At 37.3% G+C, this 15,529-nt stretch overlaps 1 protein-coding gene across 1 annotated transcript in view; it reads left to right on the plus strand.

Annotated features, from left to right (window-relative positions):
• LOC138695984 (ras-related protein Rab-8B-like) overlaps positions 1 to 15,529 on the plus strand; it is a 59,657-nt gene that overhangs the window by 23,064 nt on the left and 21,064 nt on the right. Inside the window, exons 3-4 of the mRNA XM_069820420.1 lie at positions 8,667 to 8,805; positions 14,971 to 15,060. Of these exons, the coding sequence (XP_069676521.1) occupies positions 8,667 to 8,805; positions 14,971 to 15,060 (229 nt within the window). The remainder of the gene's footprint in view (positions 1 to 8,666; positions 8,806 to 14,970; positions 15,061 to 15,529) is intronic.

Here is a 15,529-nt window from a genome sequence, read left to right on the forward strand (position 1 = left end):
AGCAATCTGCGGGGTACAAAGCAACCACTTTTATCGAGGATTATTTATCATTTCCGCCACGTTACTAGCGCGTTTTAAGTTGTGGGGCGGCACGATATGGATTGTCAGGATGAAGGACATTTTGCAGAGTTGTGACATTTAGACACGCGGCCCACATTCCTTGCCTGTGCAAGTCGGGTACAGGCCGTTCTCCTTCTTTTTCCCGACCCCCGTCCTCGTCGTTGCCATCAGTTTGATGACCTGTCTCGTCCGCTAACACAAGGCGACGAATGGCATCGAATACTAAACCGCTCTGTTTGCTAAGACGGACAAAAAGGTGAAAATAGACACATGACAAAAACTTAGACCAAAGGAGTTTCTTTTAAGAAATGGAAGGCGTATTCTGCAAAGCCGAAAGGTCGCTGATTCGATTCCCGATGGGTCATGGATTTTCTTCATTGATCTAATCCTTTCGGCAGCACTATGACCCTGGGGTTTGCTCAGTCCCTAACAGAATTCAGTACCTGGGGCATTTCCTTGGGGGTAAAGGCGAGCACTGCCATTAATTCCAATTGTCTGTAAATGTGGAAGCTTTAACCTATTGCAACCCGCTGGGCTGATTCGGCCTGTATTGGGAGTTGACTTTACCTTTTAACGAGGAGTTTTTTTCAAGAAAAGGGAATACTATGGATGTCTCCACATCGCTCCTTGTGCTTTGCTTTACTCTTTTACTGTATTTTTTATTGTCGGTCTCTCACATTTCGAAATGAATTATGCACTACACCATACCTGCACAAACAGCGCTCAACGAGCGCGCGCGCTCCTTCGGAGCGGGAGAGCTGTAATTACCGCTCGCCGAAACGGAGAGGAAGATACGTCAGAATGACATAGACTTGGTATAGGTAGAGGAGAGGGAAACGACCACTCAGCTATCTATAGTCGTCCACAAGGATTTATGGTTGCCAAGATCACTCACTTTTCCCTCTTTTCACTGCTATCTTACTCACCCTCCTGCCACCGCGAGGGGTTGGGGACCGGTTCTACTGTAAAATTCTGAGGTTCCTACACTGTAAAGAAAAAGCCAAAATTCAGTGTCTTGTCTAACCTTGTGCAGTGCTCTTCCTTGTTAGATACGTAAATAGTTAAGTGCCTATCTAAACTTACATTGTGCTCGTCTGTGTTTTATGTATATACGTACACAGTTAAGTGCCTTGTCTAAACTTATATTGTCCTATTCTGTGTTTTATGTGTACATACTTCAAGTATGTCTCACAGTCGAAATATACGCAGCCAGACAAAAGAGATTATTTTTAACGTTTACAAATACTTCAAACATCTTTCTACCAGTGAGTCGCCTGCTATTTCTTCAATTTTTAGTAAAACACAAGAAGTTACGGCGAAAGCTTGTGGTGTGAGTTTAAACACCGTAAGAAATATCTGCATTGAAGAGAATGAATCGGCCGCCCTAGAAGAAGATGAACCACGCCCATATTTTTGTTCTCCCCAGAAGAAGAAAACTTCCAATAAAAAGCCAGTGACTGGTATGGATGATTTTAATAAGGACATTTTACGTCGAACAGTGCACGAATTTTACGATGCTGGACAGTTCCCGACGTGTGCTAAGATTTCAGAGGCATTAAGAGACAAAATTGGTTACAGTGGTTCGGGAGAGTCTACTCGAAGATTGTTAAGATCTCTTGGTTTCTCATTCAAGAAATGTAACGACGGTCGTAAATTCTTGATGGAGAGATCAGACATTGTTGCTGCTAGGATTGCATTTTTAAGAAAGATGCACTCTTTAAGAGTGAATAAAGACACAAGACCTATCGTTTATCTAGATGAAACGTGGGTTAATCAGAACCACACAAAATCGTTCATTTGGCAAGATAAAAATCGTTGTGGTGGTTTAAAGTTCCTCTGGGTAAAGGAGGTCGTCTTGTTGTTTGCCATGCGGGATCTGCTAAGTTCGGTTTCATTTCTGGGGCGCCAAACTGGTATTTAGATCCGGATCAGCAACAACGACTACCACAGTGAAATGACGTACGATGTTTTCAAACAGTGGTATGTTAACATGTTGCACAGTTTGGAGGAAGGATGCGTGATAGTGATGGATAACGCAAGGTATCATTCTGTGCTTACAGAAAAGCCACCTTCCTCAAACACTAGGAAAGCTGAAATAGAAAAGTGGCTCGAGGAGAAGTCCATTCCTCATGACAATTCTAAAACCAGGAACGAATTATTGGCTCTTGTACGACTTCATAAGCAGAAGTATAGAACATACGAATTGGATAAAATATCTGCAGAGCTGGGCCATGAAGTAATTCGACTTCCACCCTACCATTGCCAATATAATCCGGCAGAGTTAATATGGGCGCAAGTGAAAAAGGAAGTAGCTAATGAAAATAGTTCTTTCCGGTTATCAAACGTTGAACAATTACTTCACGAAGCACTGGACAAAGTAAGTGTTGACAACTGGAGAAAATGCGTGCAACATGCTGAACGTTTGCAAGAAGAGGATTTCTTGAAAGAAGGCTTACGAGACAATGTTCTCGAGAGCATTATAGTAACACTTACAGACAGCAGTGAATCAGATGGCAGTGCGGATACCGACGAGGAAGAAGAAGCAGAACGCGAAGATGGAATAGAAGCAATGGTCTAGGACGAGATCGTAAGTCATTTTCTGTCATACCACTAATATAAATTCAAAGTAATAGGCCTACATGTATTTTTTTTTTGTTTTTAAAAAGACGCAATTAGCCTATTTATCTACTAAATTTAAATTCAACATTATAACATATTTAACAAAAGTATAAGAAATTTACAATTTAAATTATAGGAAATAAAAATAAAAACAAAAGAATATCCAAAAACTATTAAATACATTAAACATATTATATTACACATTAAAAAAATATTAACTATTAAAACTATTTTTTTTTTCGCTGTTACGCGTATTCGCTTTAACATCTCTGGTCATATCGCGAGTTAATCTTTTGGGTGAAATCCAACTATTGTGTACTATTGTTGAGACTGGTTCTATTGTTGTGAACTACATGGCGTCTGTAGATATATTACTGATTTGTTACGAATATGATTTTTGGTGTGAATGAGGCCGGTGATATTCAGGGATGTTTTGGCCCGAATTTCCTGGTATTTTCCTTACGATTGAAGGAAAACCCTGAAGAACCTCAACCAGGAAATTCAACCCGACCGGGAATCGAACCCGGGCCCTGTGCGTAAGAGACGAGCATGCTGACCCCTCCACCACAGAGGTGGTCGAAAACAAAATTATGTTAAATAAATTCACCTGCCTATGAGCAACACTTGTGGTAAAATATTTTTTGCAGCGTAACTTCTAAAAGGAACAGTACATGAGGAGGGTGGGTAAGCGAGCGAAACTACGTACGACCTTGAACACTTCAGAACTCTGTGTTCCACTATAGTGGAGTGCAGTGTGTAGGTCTATTCTCAGTAACTGTTTCACGTTGCTTGCTTACTTACTGCTACAGTACAGTATGGAGGAATCTAAAAGACGGAACATAACATTTAACGATTTACAGCTCGAACTTATTGATCTTCAATGTGACCTAAGGGCTAAAGATCGTTTGAATAATACTAATAGCCTGGTTGAGTTTTACAAGACTAAACATTAGCAATAATATCCACGACTACACGGCTGGCTGTGAAAATGATTGCTATGTTTGGCTCAACATTTATATTTGTGAGCAACTGTTTTCTATAATCAACTTTAATAAAGGCAGACATCGAACATCTGTAACTGATGTTTCATTACGATCAGTAGGCTACTGTTCCTTTCAGCTGCCAACAGCATGAAACTTCGTTTTGATGTAGGCTACTGATAAATAAAAATATAACAAAATGATATTGTACATTTAAGTAGCTATAGAATTTCTATTATTTCTGTAAAATAAATATTTCTTTGTTAATTAATAATAGTGCAAGATAGTTTTGCAAATACTGAACAGGAATTTATTTCATAAACACTTTTACTACTACTGTATTTCCTTTTGTGTATATTTTGTACGAGATCCACCCCTTCTTCCAGTCCTCCGTTATACAGAGCGCAGCTAATATCTGCATTCCGCTCATGAGCTGTGAGATGGCTCGGAGAGCGCAAACCTTGTGCAGGCCTGCATTACACTTTTTAAAAATACCAAAAAAACCTGATGTGAAACAATCACATGACCTCCTTTGTCCCTCTGCTTTATATAAACTTAACTGAGATTTAAAAGTATCCTCCACTAAAAAAAAAATAACGCTTCAAATAAAAGTTGTAGTTATTTAGGTGAAAGTAACAAACTTTTTACTTCGCATTGTAATCTTGGTTGTGAACAACAAGTTGAACATCGTGATAAATAGGCGCAAAGCATACTTTCATCATTTGAACCACAGTCTTTTCTATAGGCCCACACAAACCTCCCATTACTGACACTAATCAGAACCTCTAAACTCTCTAACGAAGCCATCTATACCAGCTAACTTGCTATGACTTCAAAAACCTAATATCATTAAACACAGTACTAGCAATTAATTAGCCTTTTGCGTATAGGTCCAGTATGCAGACCACTGCGCTACCAAACAACAATGTAATTTAGCTGTAATAACTACGATAATAAAATCCCGCCTCACATAAAATGGCGTTGAACGAACGAAACCAAAGCATTCTTAATACGCATACATCATGATTAACGAAGAAAACTGAAGCCTTACAAACAAAACGTAAGCTTTATTTATACGCATTTCTTATTTAAATTTGTTAAATTATAAAATGTATAAACAAATATTAAAAAATTTTGGTATTTTTGCAAATTTCTTGAGTTAATAAGGAATCGAATGAGATATTTCCCATCGTGATAAGTGCTGTAGTTATCTCAAAATTTTGCATAAGCAACGAAATTGTATATACAGGGTGTATCAAAAGGTCAGGTCAATTCTTAAGGAGGTGATTCAGGACTTGTAACAAGAAATCCTAATACAGTTTTTCAATATTCATTCCCGTTTCCGAGTTACACGAATATCACTAACCGTATTTATCCGCATTTGATTCCACACCTAATGGACCTGTCTGTTTGAGAGAAGGTAGATTAATTGTCAGTTGTCTAGAGCAGATGCTCGAACTGTCCCCCTCTCGCACGAACACACGCTTCAGCACGCCGTTGACCTTTCGCTGCACATTATCCAATCCGTGCTGGTGTCCCTCCATTGCAGCCATGTTAATCTTTGCAACGAGCTCTTCCCTGTTTGATACATCCGTTTGGTACATTTTCTGCTACATTCAACCCCAGAGAAAGAAGTCCAATGGTGTTAGGTCTGGGGACTTGGATAGCCAGGCAACTATGGTATCAACTAGACGGTGCTCTAGCACATTTCAGATTTCCAGTACGCCAATGGTTAGATCACCATTTTCCAGGTAGATGGATTGGCAGAGGTGGTCCCATTGCCTGGCCAGTCAGACAACTGACAATATTAGCCTACCTTCTCTCAAGCAGACGGATTCATTAGATGTGGAATCAAATGGGGATAGATACGGTATGTGATATTCGTGTAACTCGGAAACGGGAATGAATATTGAAAAAGTGTGGCCTATTAGGATTTTTTTTTTTTTGCAAATAAGGTCCTGAATCATCTCCTTAAGGATTGACCTGACCTTTTGCTACACTTGTATATAGATATGTAGGTAGATATAGTGTGTAATTTGAAGGAACATTGATATATGATATGATATATATTTGATGTCAACATTTACATCCATGTAATGTGGACCTCACACTTTGTATCCGGTGCCACAATTACATTCATTATAGTTAACCTTTTGTAGACGCTCTTATAATTTAACTTTCGATCTCATTTAGATCATTCAAAATTGACAGTTTTACGACTCTGTTCTTGATTTTCAGTACACTTGTATCGAACACACACTGTTTCTAATAATACTTGTTACTAAAACATACTGCAACATTGTCCAATATGTTCGTTATTATGTCTGTTTCTTGTGTACATTTCATTTTCAGATCTCACTTATTTTCTACAAAATATACTTCACTATCCTAACTAACCTCCCCCGCCATACTCCTCACCTATTTTCATTATCTCTATCGTTTTACTTAACTTCCTATTACACTCCCCTAATTCATTAAAAATTGACACTTTTATCACTCCGCTCTAGATTTTCCATTCACTTAGACTATATCGAACACTAATACAATACTTGTTACAAAACCATACTCCACCATTGCCCAATATGTTCGTTATTATGAATTTGAGGGAACATAAATATTTTCGAACTTGTGTTATATCAGATTACGTAAATTAAGTACAGGACATTCTGTAAATTAACGACTCTTCCAAACGTCAGATGTTACTCGAAGTTATTGAAGTAGTCGTAACGTAATACTGGGGAACATAGAATGATGTCAGGAAGACATGGGAGAGAAAACTTCCCTCTCATAGAATCCTTTCAGTATCGATTCATGTTTAGTGTGAGGTGGTCAGAGGAGCTTCGTGGAACTTTCAAATCATTAATTATATGCCAACGACGTGCATATTTCTGTAATCCCTATCATGGCCTACTTACGCAACTAACGCTGCTTCCTCTTCAAAGTTACGTTGTCATGGCAACCAAAGTTACCAAGATAGAAACCTCAGAAAAGCGACTGCACAGCTAATTGCAACTCGAATGGAAGATGCGGAGCTACTTGAATTGAACCGGGAATCGCGCAATTTTAAGAGACTAGACGGCCGGATTAAATTGCATGGGGCTCAAGTGCCCTGAGTCTTCGCACTCAGACGTAAGGAAGTGCCTAAGAAACAGCACAATCTACACTCCTGTATACGAATTAGTGGCGTACCGTAGCGGAACGACTACAGCGTCGGTTTTTAACTCCTAGGACTCGAGTTCAGTTTCCTGCGAGACGACGTGCAATGTGGTAGAGAAATACGGTAATGTCCCCGCAGTGGTTTCATGGTCTACCACTGCTAATCCGGGTTCGAGTCCTCGTGAGGCCTGGTGTTTTCCATTGTAAATTGTATATTGGTATTTCTATAATGCTTTTCACGCGGCTTAGTTCATACGTCTCATCTTCTTCGTGGCTACAATATTTTGTCTGGGCGCGTGTAACATATGAGCCGTTCAGAGCAAAAGTGGTGTAAGTCAAAATTGGGTAACGAGGTTTAAAGTAAAAATTCTGTAAAATACAGCGCAAAGTAGCAGTTAATATGTCCTTCGTGCAATCCACTGACTACTAATAGTTTAAATAAATTGAATATTAATTGCTACTTTGTGCTGTATTTTACAGAATGTTTACTTTAACCCTCATTACCCATTTTCGACTTACACCACTTCTGCTCTGAACGGCTCATATTTAAAGTAGCCTACCACCACTAACAGCGACTGAATCTTAACATTACAACTAGGCAATGTTGTTCAATCGCGATGGCTATTGTTGTTCCGGACTGCTAAAAAGCCGTGAACTAAGTCGCATGAAAATGGGTATAGCAGATAAGTTGGCATTTGGGGGTTTTTCTAGGGATTGATTCACTTCCCAAATACAGGCATCGACATCATTCCGTCAACATTTCTCCATTCCACCCTCATTTCCTCAGCATTTTTCCAACACAGAACATGGTTGCAGTTTCGCTTTCTGATTTTCACCCTCGACAATTTGATTATCAGCTAGGCCTATGCTATGCAATTGTTTTTTAAGGGTTAGGTACAGCTTACAGCAGTAAAATTTTCGAAATATTAAAAATTTTTTCCTTCCATTACTCTATCTTGTACAATAATGAAAATTAGTGTGTGTAAAACACTGTTCTTCTATATGAAAAAAAATATTTTTACGATTTAAAAAAAATTGTTTACATTTTTTTTAAATTAATTTCACTGTGCAGTGATGAAGAGTCTCCCACATAACTCAAAAACTATCCAACATTCTGTAATGAAAATTTTTATGTGTATTTATGCATGTTACATCTGCAATATGATGCAAGATCACTTTTCTGTCTTTGATAGATTGTACGATAAAAAATAAATTCATTTTTAAAAAATGGTAAAATACCAGTATTTTCTTCTAACACAAAATAAAAAAAAATATTATTTATTAAGGAATGTGGTTGAAAGAGCATGATATTGTAAATATGAGTTTCAGCAATAAAATAAAAGCGACAGAACATGAAAAAGTTAACAAGCTTATAAGTTATGAGGGAAACGCTTCATCACTGCACAGTGAACTGCCACCATTTTGAATTTTGAAAAATAAATATAAATAATATTTTTTAAATCATAAAAATATTTTTTCACATAGGAGAAGCACAGTGTTTTACACGTACCAATTTTCATTATTGTAAAAGATATAGTAATGGAGGAAAAAAATGTTGAATATTTCCAAAAATTTTACTGCTGTAAGCTGTATCTAATCCCTTAAGGTACAATGACCCGTGTAAAGCACTGTGTTGCTTTCCTGCCAGGTAATTCGATATGCTTTCAAATTCTGTTTTGTTGAAACTCTAATCTGATGGGTGAATAATATTATCAATAATAAAAACAGGTTTATTTGTGTGCGCGTGTTTGTGTGTTTTATCGCTACTATTATTTCCACGTAAGTAAATTGGTCTACTTTTCCGCTGAATGCATTCATTTTCACTTGCTGTTTTATAAATCTTATCCGTAGGGACACAGCTGGCCAGGAGAGGTTCAGAACATTAACAACAGCATATTACAGAGGAGCGATGGGAATTCTACTCATGTACGACGTCACGAGCTTGGATTCCTTCAACCACTTGTCGTATTGGCTCCGAAATATTCAAGAGGTAAGCAAAGAACTTCATTCAAGTCATAAATAACTTTTGTTTATCAATTGGAGTTGAACTTTCATCCTAAATCTGTGCTGTTATGCATTAATAAAACTCAAGTTCAGAATTGTTTGATAAAATAGCATTATTGCATACAAAAAAAGTGCCGGAGGACATAATTATCAACAGTAATCTCACTAGAGGTTTGATTTATCTACGGAAAATCAAAACTCGAGTGGAATTTAATTGACTATTACACGATTAGAACAATATACGAGAATATAAAGATTGTTGTTGTTTAGTCAACTCTCCGAAGACAGGTTTGAACCTCATAAGTAACACCAATAAGGCATCACTCATGAGCAACTCGACCAAGAGATAATGGGGTAGGGTGACCATTTCCTTTTCCCCTCCAATGCATACATCGCCGATTACTACATATTCCACTAATCAAACTTCAGATGCATACAAACAACAATTGTTCTTCCTCTGACAATATCGTCAAGTGAGATGTAATGCCTGATAATAGATATACATATCAGCTAGAACCTCAATCAGAGGTAATATAAAGATTAGAAGAAATAAAGGAGGCTACTCTAATACAATAAAATATTAATCGACTTACTAAAATTCTATTTCACTAATGTTAGCTTCATCAAGGCGTTTGAACGGAGTCGCCATTTTCAGTTGACTATGCTGTAAACAAATGACGATCGCTAAGCATGTTTAGCAGTACCGTAAAGAATTTGCAGTTTGAAATGTTGACAAACAAAAAAAAACAAATAGTAGTAATAATAATAATAATAATAATAATAATAATGTAATAATTTATTTATTTAATCTGGCAGAGCTAAGGCCAGTAGGCCTTCTCTTCCTCCCAGCCAGACTCTAATTCTAACTGAATACAATTGGTTACATAGTTGGTAGGGAGGTGAAAAAAAAAAACAGAAAAAAGTATATAAAGATTAGAAGAAATAAAGTACTCTAATACAATAAAATATTAATTGACTTCTATTTCACTAATGTTAGCTTCACCAAAACGTCTGAACAGATCCGTCATTTTCAGTTGACTATGCGGGAAACAAATGACGATCGCAAAGCTGTTTTATAGTACCTACCGCAAAGAATTTGCATTTTGAAACGTTGGCAAACAAAGAAACAAATGCTAGGGAAGTGATAAAATCAAACAAATCCTAAGGACGTGATAAAATTGTAGCGATAAACGGCCATGATTTGTTGAAACACGTTCTTTCGTACCGTTTTATTGGTCAAAAGTAGTATGACGTAGTAAAAGTGTAACAGTTCACCTCAAAATATAGATATTAAGAAAGCAATCATTTGAAGTATGTAATTATAAAATTTATATGATGCAGTAGGGTCATTCCATGCAAAAAGAAGTATGTTTTTGAACCATGATCTCTCAAAAGTTAAAAATATTGTAGTAGGTTATTTTGTGTGTCCTAAATATGAATTTCAAGCAATACCATATTTATATCTTTCATAGTTTGGCAGCAATCAGAATTTAAAATTTTGGTTTAACAAAGAACACGGTTTCATTCATTGAAGTTTTCTTACTATGTAAAGGAAGACGGAAAAACGATTTCAATGCAATTAGAAAAAGGAGAGCCTTGTTTATAAATGCCCTTAAAATGAAAAAAATATATATATAATTTTTTAAATAGCTACCCACCGTAAAATAATTAAAAAAATATAGAACACAAAATGCAATTCATTTTTACAGACGAAAAAACATGTGTTTAATTCTTTAGGGTATACTGATTCCACTGTGCAAATTTCAGAATGTTGACTTAAATATCATGTCAGTTTTTAATAAAAATAACTCACCGGAACAAAGGAGTTCAACAGGTAGGCTCTCCCGTTGTACAGAATGTTGCGCGATCAAAGTCAGGGAGACGGACGTTTGAGATTGCTCATCGTTATGAAGTCTCGCGAACGCTGCGACCGCCACACATAACAAGAGATTTTCAATCGTCGCAACAAAAAATATTATTTTATGAATTTAATTATTCACAGGTTTTTGAGATAAAGTCATACAACTTGGGAGATGGATTGGGAATAAGACTTTTTTTTTACTACGAATGAAATTCGCGTGAATTTAATTTGTTGCATTCGAATATAAAACTATTTTTTTTTTCAATGAGGTGTTTTTATGAGCATGCCTTTATATTATTCGGATTAGTCTTTAAGGTGTTAAAATATGGTTATTCAGGTTTACAATGGAGTCTGTTTAGTTTCGATGACACTTCATGTAGGGTGTCTAGAATATTTTAAATGATGGATAACATGTAACTGCCACCCATTTTTTCAGTCATCCGTATGACTAAAATATTAATAATATGGCGGTCATAGTTAGCAGTTTAATATATTTTCATAATATTACTATAGTAAAATCCCAAAAAAATTTATGACATCGCTGATCGGTACTAATAAACTGGGAAATTTTCCACAACTTTAGGCTGAAATTCCTTTGAAAGTTTGAGCACAGGTGAATGAATACTATAAAGAAAAAGTAGCTAAGAATCTAGTTAAAATACTAAGTACAAGATAAAAAATAATTTTAAAAAATGTTCAGTTCTACTAACATTTGAATAACTTTTCTACTTACCACTAGCTAAGTGACGTCATCTTTTGCTGCTGTGCAGGCACAACATGTGTAACATGTTAGTCGAAATTTAGCCGCGTCTGTGGCTCAGGTGCTAGCGCGCTGATCTTCCATTCAGACGGTCCGGTTCCGATCCCCGGTCGGTCCATGACGATCCCCTGCCGTGGACAAAGTAGACGTTGCACAGGAGTTTCCTCGAGGCTCTCCCGTTTGCCTCCATGATTCCACCAACATTCTCCACCTTCCCCTCATTTGATATATGATCTGCAATAATTAAACATAAAGCTGGATTCAAGTCTTGGAGGTAGTATGGGTTTCCGAAACTGATACAGTAAGGCCTGGGACGCAGGGTTTTGGGGAATATCAAGTAGTCGTCTGAGGATGGACCTGGCTGTCAGGGCTGATAAAAGATGACCCACCTGTTAGCATCGAATTCACAAATACTACCCAGGCAACAAGTCAGACTTGGATAACCATCACATTATATGGCGCGCACAATGGGCCAATGTAAGCCTAAGTGCAAGGATTCGTCCCGTGTCCGGCCCTCGAAAACACAAGCCAAGCTAAAGGTTAAGTTTCAAGAAGTGAATTCATCACTTTTATGGAAACACTCCGAAAAATAATTTATCATCTATATTGCCGCAGACCACAAATAACAAATCTGAAAACCATGTTGGGTCCTATAAGCTGTATGAATTAAAGTTTTATTAATAAGGCCGTAAAACTTATCCAATTATACACCAATATTCATTAAGTATGAGGTCTCGCCCACCTCATTGAATATTACACGTCTACTATGAAGTAGCCAATTTGTATTATTACCATTTAATACGAGAAAAATTCGTACCAGCACCGGGAATCGAACCCAGGACCTCTCAGCTCTGCGCGCTGAGCGCTCTTTCCAACTTAACTATGCCGGGACATGATCCACGGCGCCGGCCGAACCCCTCTCGTAATGTTTTTACGGCCTTACTACCTGCATTTGAGGTAATAATACACATTGGCTACTTGGCTACTTCGTAGTAGACGTGTAATATTCAATGAGGTGGGAGAGACCTCATACTTAATGAATATTTATGTATTAACTGTTAACAGTTATTACTAACTGTTGTTGAATATGGCCACAAAGTCATATATATATATATATATATATATATATATATATATATATATATATATATATATATATGCGCTCCTGCATACAAATGACGTGTATCGTCTCAAATGCAGGTAGTAAGGCCGAAAATAAAACATTACGAGAGGGGTTCGGCCGGCGCCGTGGATCGTGTCCCGGGATAGCTCAGTTGGAAAGAGCGCTCAGCGCGCAGAGCTGAGAGGTCCTGGGTTCGATTACCGGTGCCGGTACGAATTTTTCTCGTATTAAATGGTAATAATTATCCAATTATATTGTAATAACATAAGTATTTTATTTTAACATGTCGATAAACGTTTTCGGTTCATCAGATCTCCAATTAACCTACAAAATCTTATGAACAAAGTATTAAGGTACCTGGGGGGTATTAAGGCCCAGCATGTTATAAGGCCCATTTCCAAGTTTTGCCACTAGTTATTCACTTTTGCAAAAGAGAGCAACAGCTCTTAAGACCTATTTCTTCTTGCATTCGAGTGAGGTATAAAGAAATTAGATTCTCGTTCTTGTTTGTAGCGGACTGGTGACAACAAGTTATATGTGATTATTTCTGCTTTCATTATAAATTTTTGCAAAATGTAAGCACATATTTATTCGTTTTACTGTGTGCTATTAATATAATATTAAATGCACGTTATTGTGCAAACATTAAGAAGTTTGGGGCTACCGTGAAACTTTCGCTAATGAGCCTATGAGCACTCCATAACTTAAAATTGGCGCGAAGTGACAGAGCAGGAAATAAGGCCCATGAAATAAATACGTGGAAACGCCCACAAGTTCTTAGAAGTCCCTGAACTATGAAGTTCAAACTCTGAAGCGCAATCTTTTTTGCAAGAAATGAAGCAAACGAAAGATTGACAATTCCTAATGCAAAAAGAGCATTGGATGAGCCATCAACTTCAGGATCTGTAAACATCGAGGAGATGCGGATGTGTTCTGTCTGCGAAGAGAATTGTTGTAGATATGCATGTGTGTGTGTCTGGTGAATATTGGTTGCACGATGAATGCGTAGGTCTCACTGAGAAAAAAACTGAAGACTTTGTATGCCGAAATTGTGTTCAGTGCTCATATTCTTTATTGTGGGCCTTATTATCTGTCACAGCAGGATATAAGGCCCTGTGACATGATGTTAATTTTTATTGCTTACAGCATTTATGTGTCAGTTTGAATATTTATTTGAAGTAAAATATTATAGCATAACTATAAAAGTATGCTATTCCATTATTTAAAAATTGCTGAATGTCTCCAGTTCAAAGAAAGAATATTTTATTTCTTAGGTGGGCCTTATTACCCCGGTTACCTTATAAACAATCAGTGAAACCACGAGTTTTATGAAATAAATTCAGATGCATAATGGATTATGATGATACATAGAGAGTGACACGTAAATGGATAATAGTGCATTATGCAACTAGCCTATAATGGTAGTAATTAAGACGCGAGTATGTTTATGAAACGAGTGCAAGCGAGTTTCATAATTTTCATACGAGCGTCTTAATTACCATTATAGGCAAGTTTCATACGACTTTTCATGCTCGACCATATTTCTAACTTGAAATTATTCATAAGTATTCATGTTATTCTTATCTGACTAGGAGCGGAACTGACCTTGTGCAATATGTCGTAAATTGTGAGATGTGCGCAGACGCGAAAGTATTGATTTTTTCCGAGGAACAAATGTCATTGACCTTGACATAATCTAGAGAGTAGAATGAACATTAATCTTGATATAACCTGGAAATTGATTTAGACATTGAAAAACGAGACGACAAATTGAATTTATTTGAATATTACTTACAATTAACGCTAATTATTATAGTAACAGAACATAATCTTCTGCGACAGTATTGGATTTCCAGCCTCCATGACGTTTCGCTAGTTGTCTTTCGATTGCATATACGAGAAAAATCGATACTTGCGCTTTCATATTGCTACAATGGTGCTTTCTGATTGGTGGAAAACCTGAACTTTAATGAATAGGTATACTTTAATGAGGTCCATTAAAGGACTGCTACCAGGTGTATAATTACTACATTTCGGCATGGTCGAGCATAAAATTTATAATATTACCATAAAATACAAGGATAAAAACTGTTAAAAATAAACGATCAATCCAGTATCATAAAACAGCAACAGACTGTGGACTGAAAGAGACTGGATTCAAGTTCAGATGAAGATGGGATTTTAAATATAGTCATTACTAATTCTAGTGCCGAGGACAAAAATCATGAAAGCTCTATCTATAATATCTTTACGTGTAATAGGTATTCTTGGAATTGTCTTAATATTTCTCTAACACACCCTATAAAACTTGCTCAGAAACAATGGGGACAGTGTCTTATATAACGCAGTACAAGTCGCCACTAATGCCTCGTGTGTGTACAAGATGGGGAAATGTGTCTGTTCACAGAACGCGGCGCCAGACGTCGTCAAGGTGCTGGCGGGGAACAAGTGCGACGCCACGACGCAGCGTGCCGTTGACGCCGAGAGAGGAGAGAAGGTGAGTCCTGCATCTCTGATCTAACTCATTTTCCTTCTTACTGGACAGGTCTATACTGTATCCTTTGTTAGCAAATTAGACCTACAGTCGCGCTCAAATCTCCTGACGTTTGCAGGTGTGTCCGCTTATCGGCGATAGCCAATAGCGGCAATGCTGCGTTGCAACATATGGGCACGCAGACTCGCCGCTTAGAAAGTCTCGAAATCAAATAAGTGTACTCGGAAAATTAGTATGTTAATGGGACCCTGCACATACAGGGACATCATTTTATTTTTACTTCAATTTTTATCGTACCTGAGTTTTTTTAATGTACTTCACTCCCACCCCTTCTACTATTGAAGTTCAACCGTCCTCCACACAGATCAAGACCGCATATACAGTCCTAGCAGCCTTACGGTCATAGTAAACGGCACGTTCCAAAAATATGTTCACGTTTTCCAGTGACGAAAGAGCTTTCATTATTGAATCA

The sequence above is a fragment of the Periplaneta americana genome, chromosome 3 (assembly GCF_040183065.1).
Source record: "Periplaneta americana isolate PAMFEO1 chromosome 3, P.americana_PAMFEO1_priV1, whole genome shotgun sequence".
NCBI lineage: Eukaryota > Metazoa > Arthropoda > Insecta > Blattodea > Blattidae > Periplaneta > Periplaneta americana.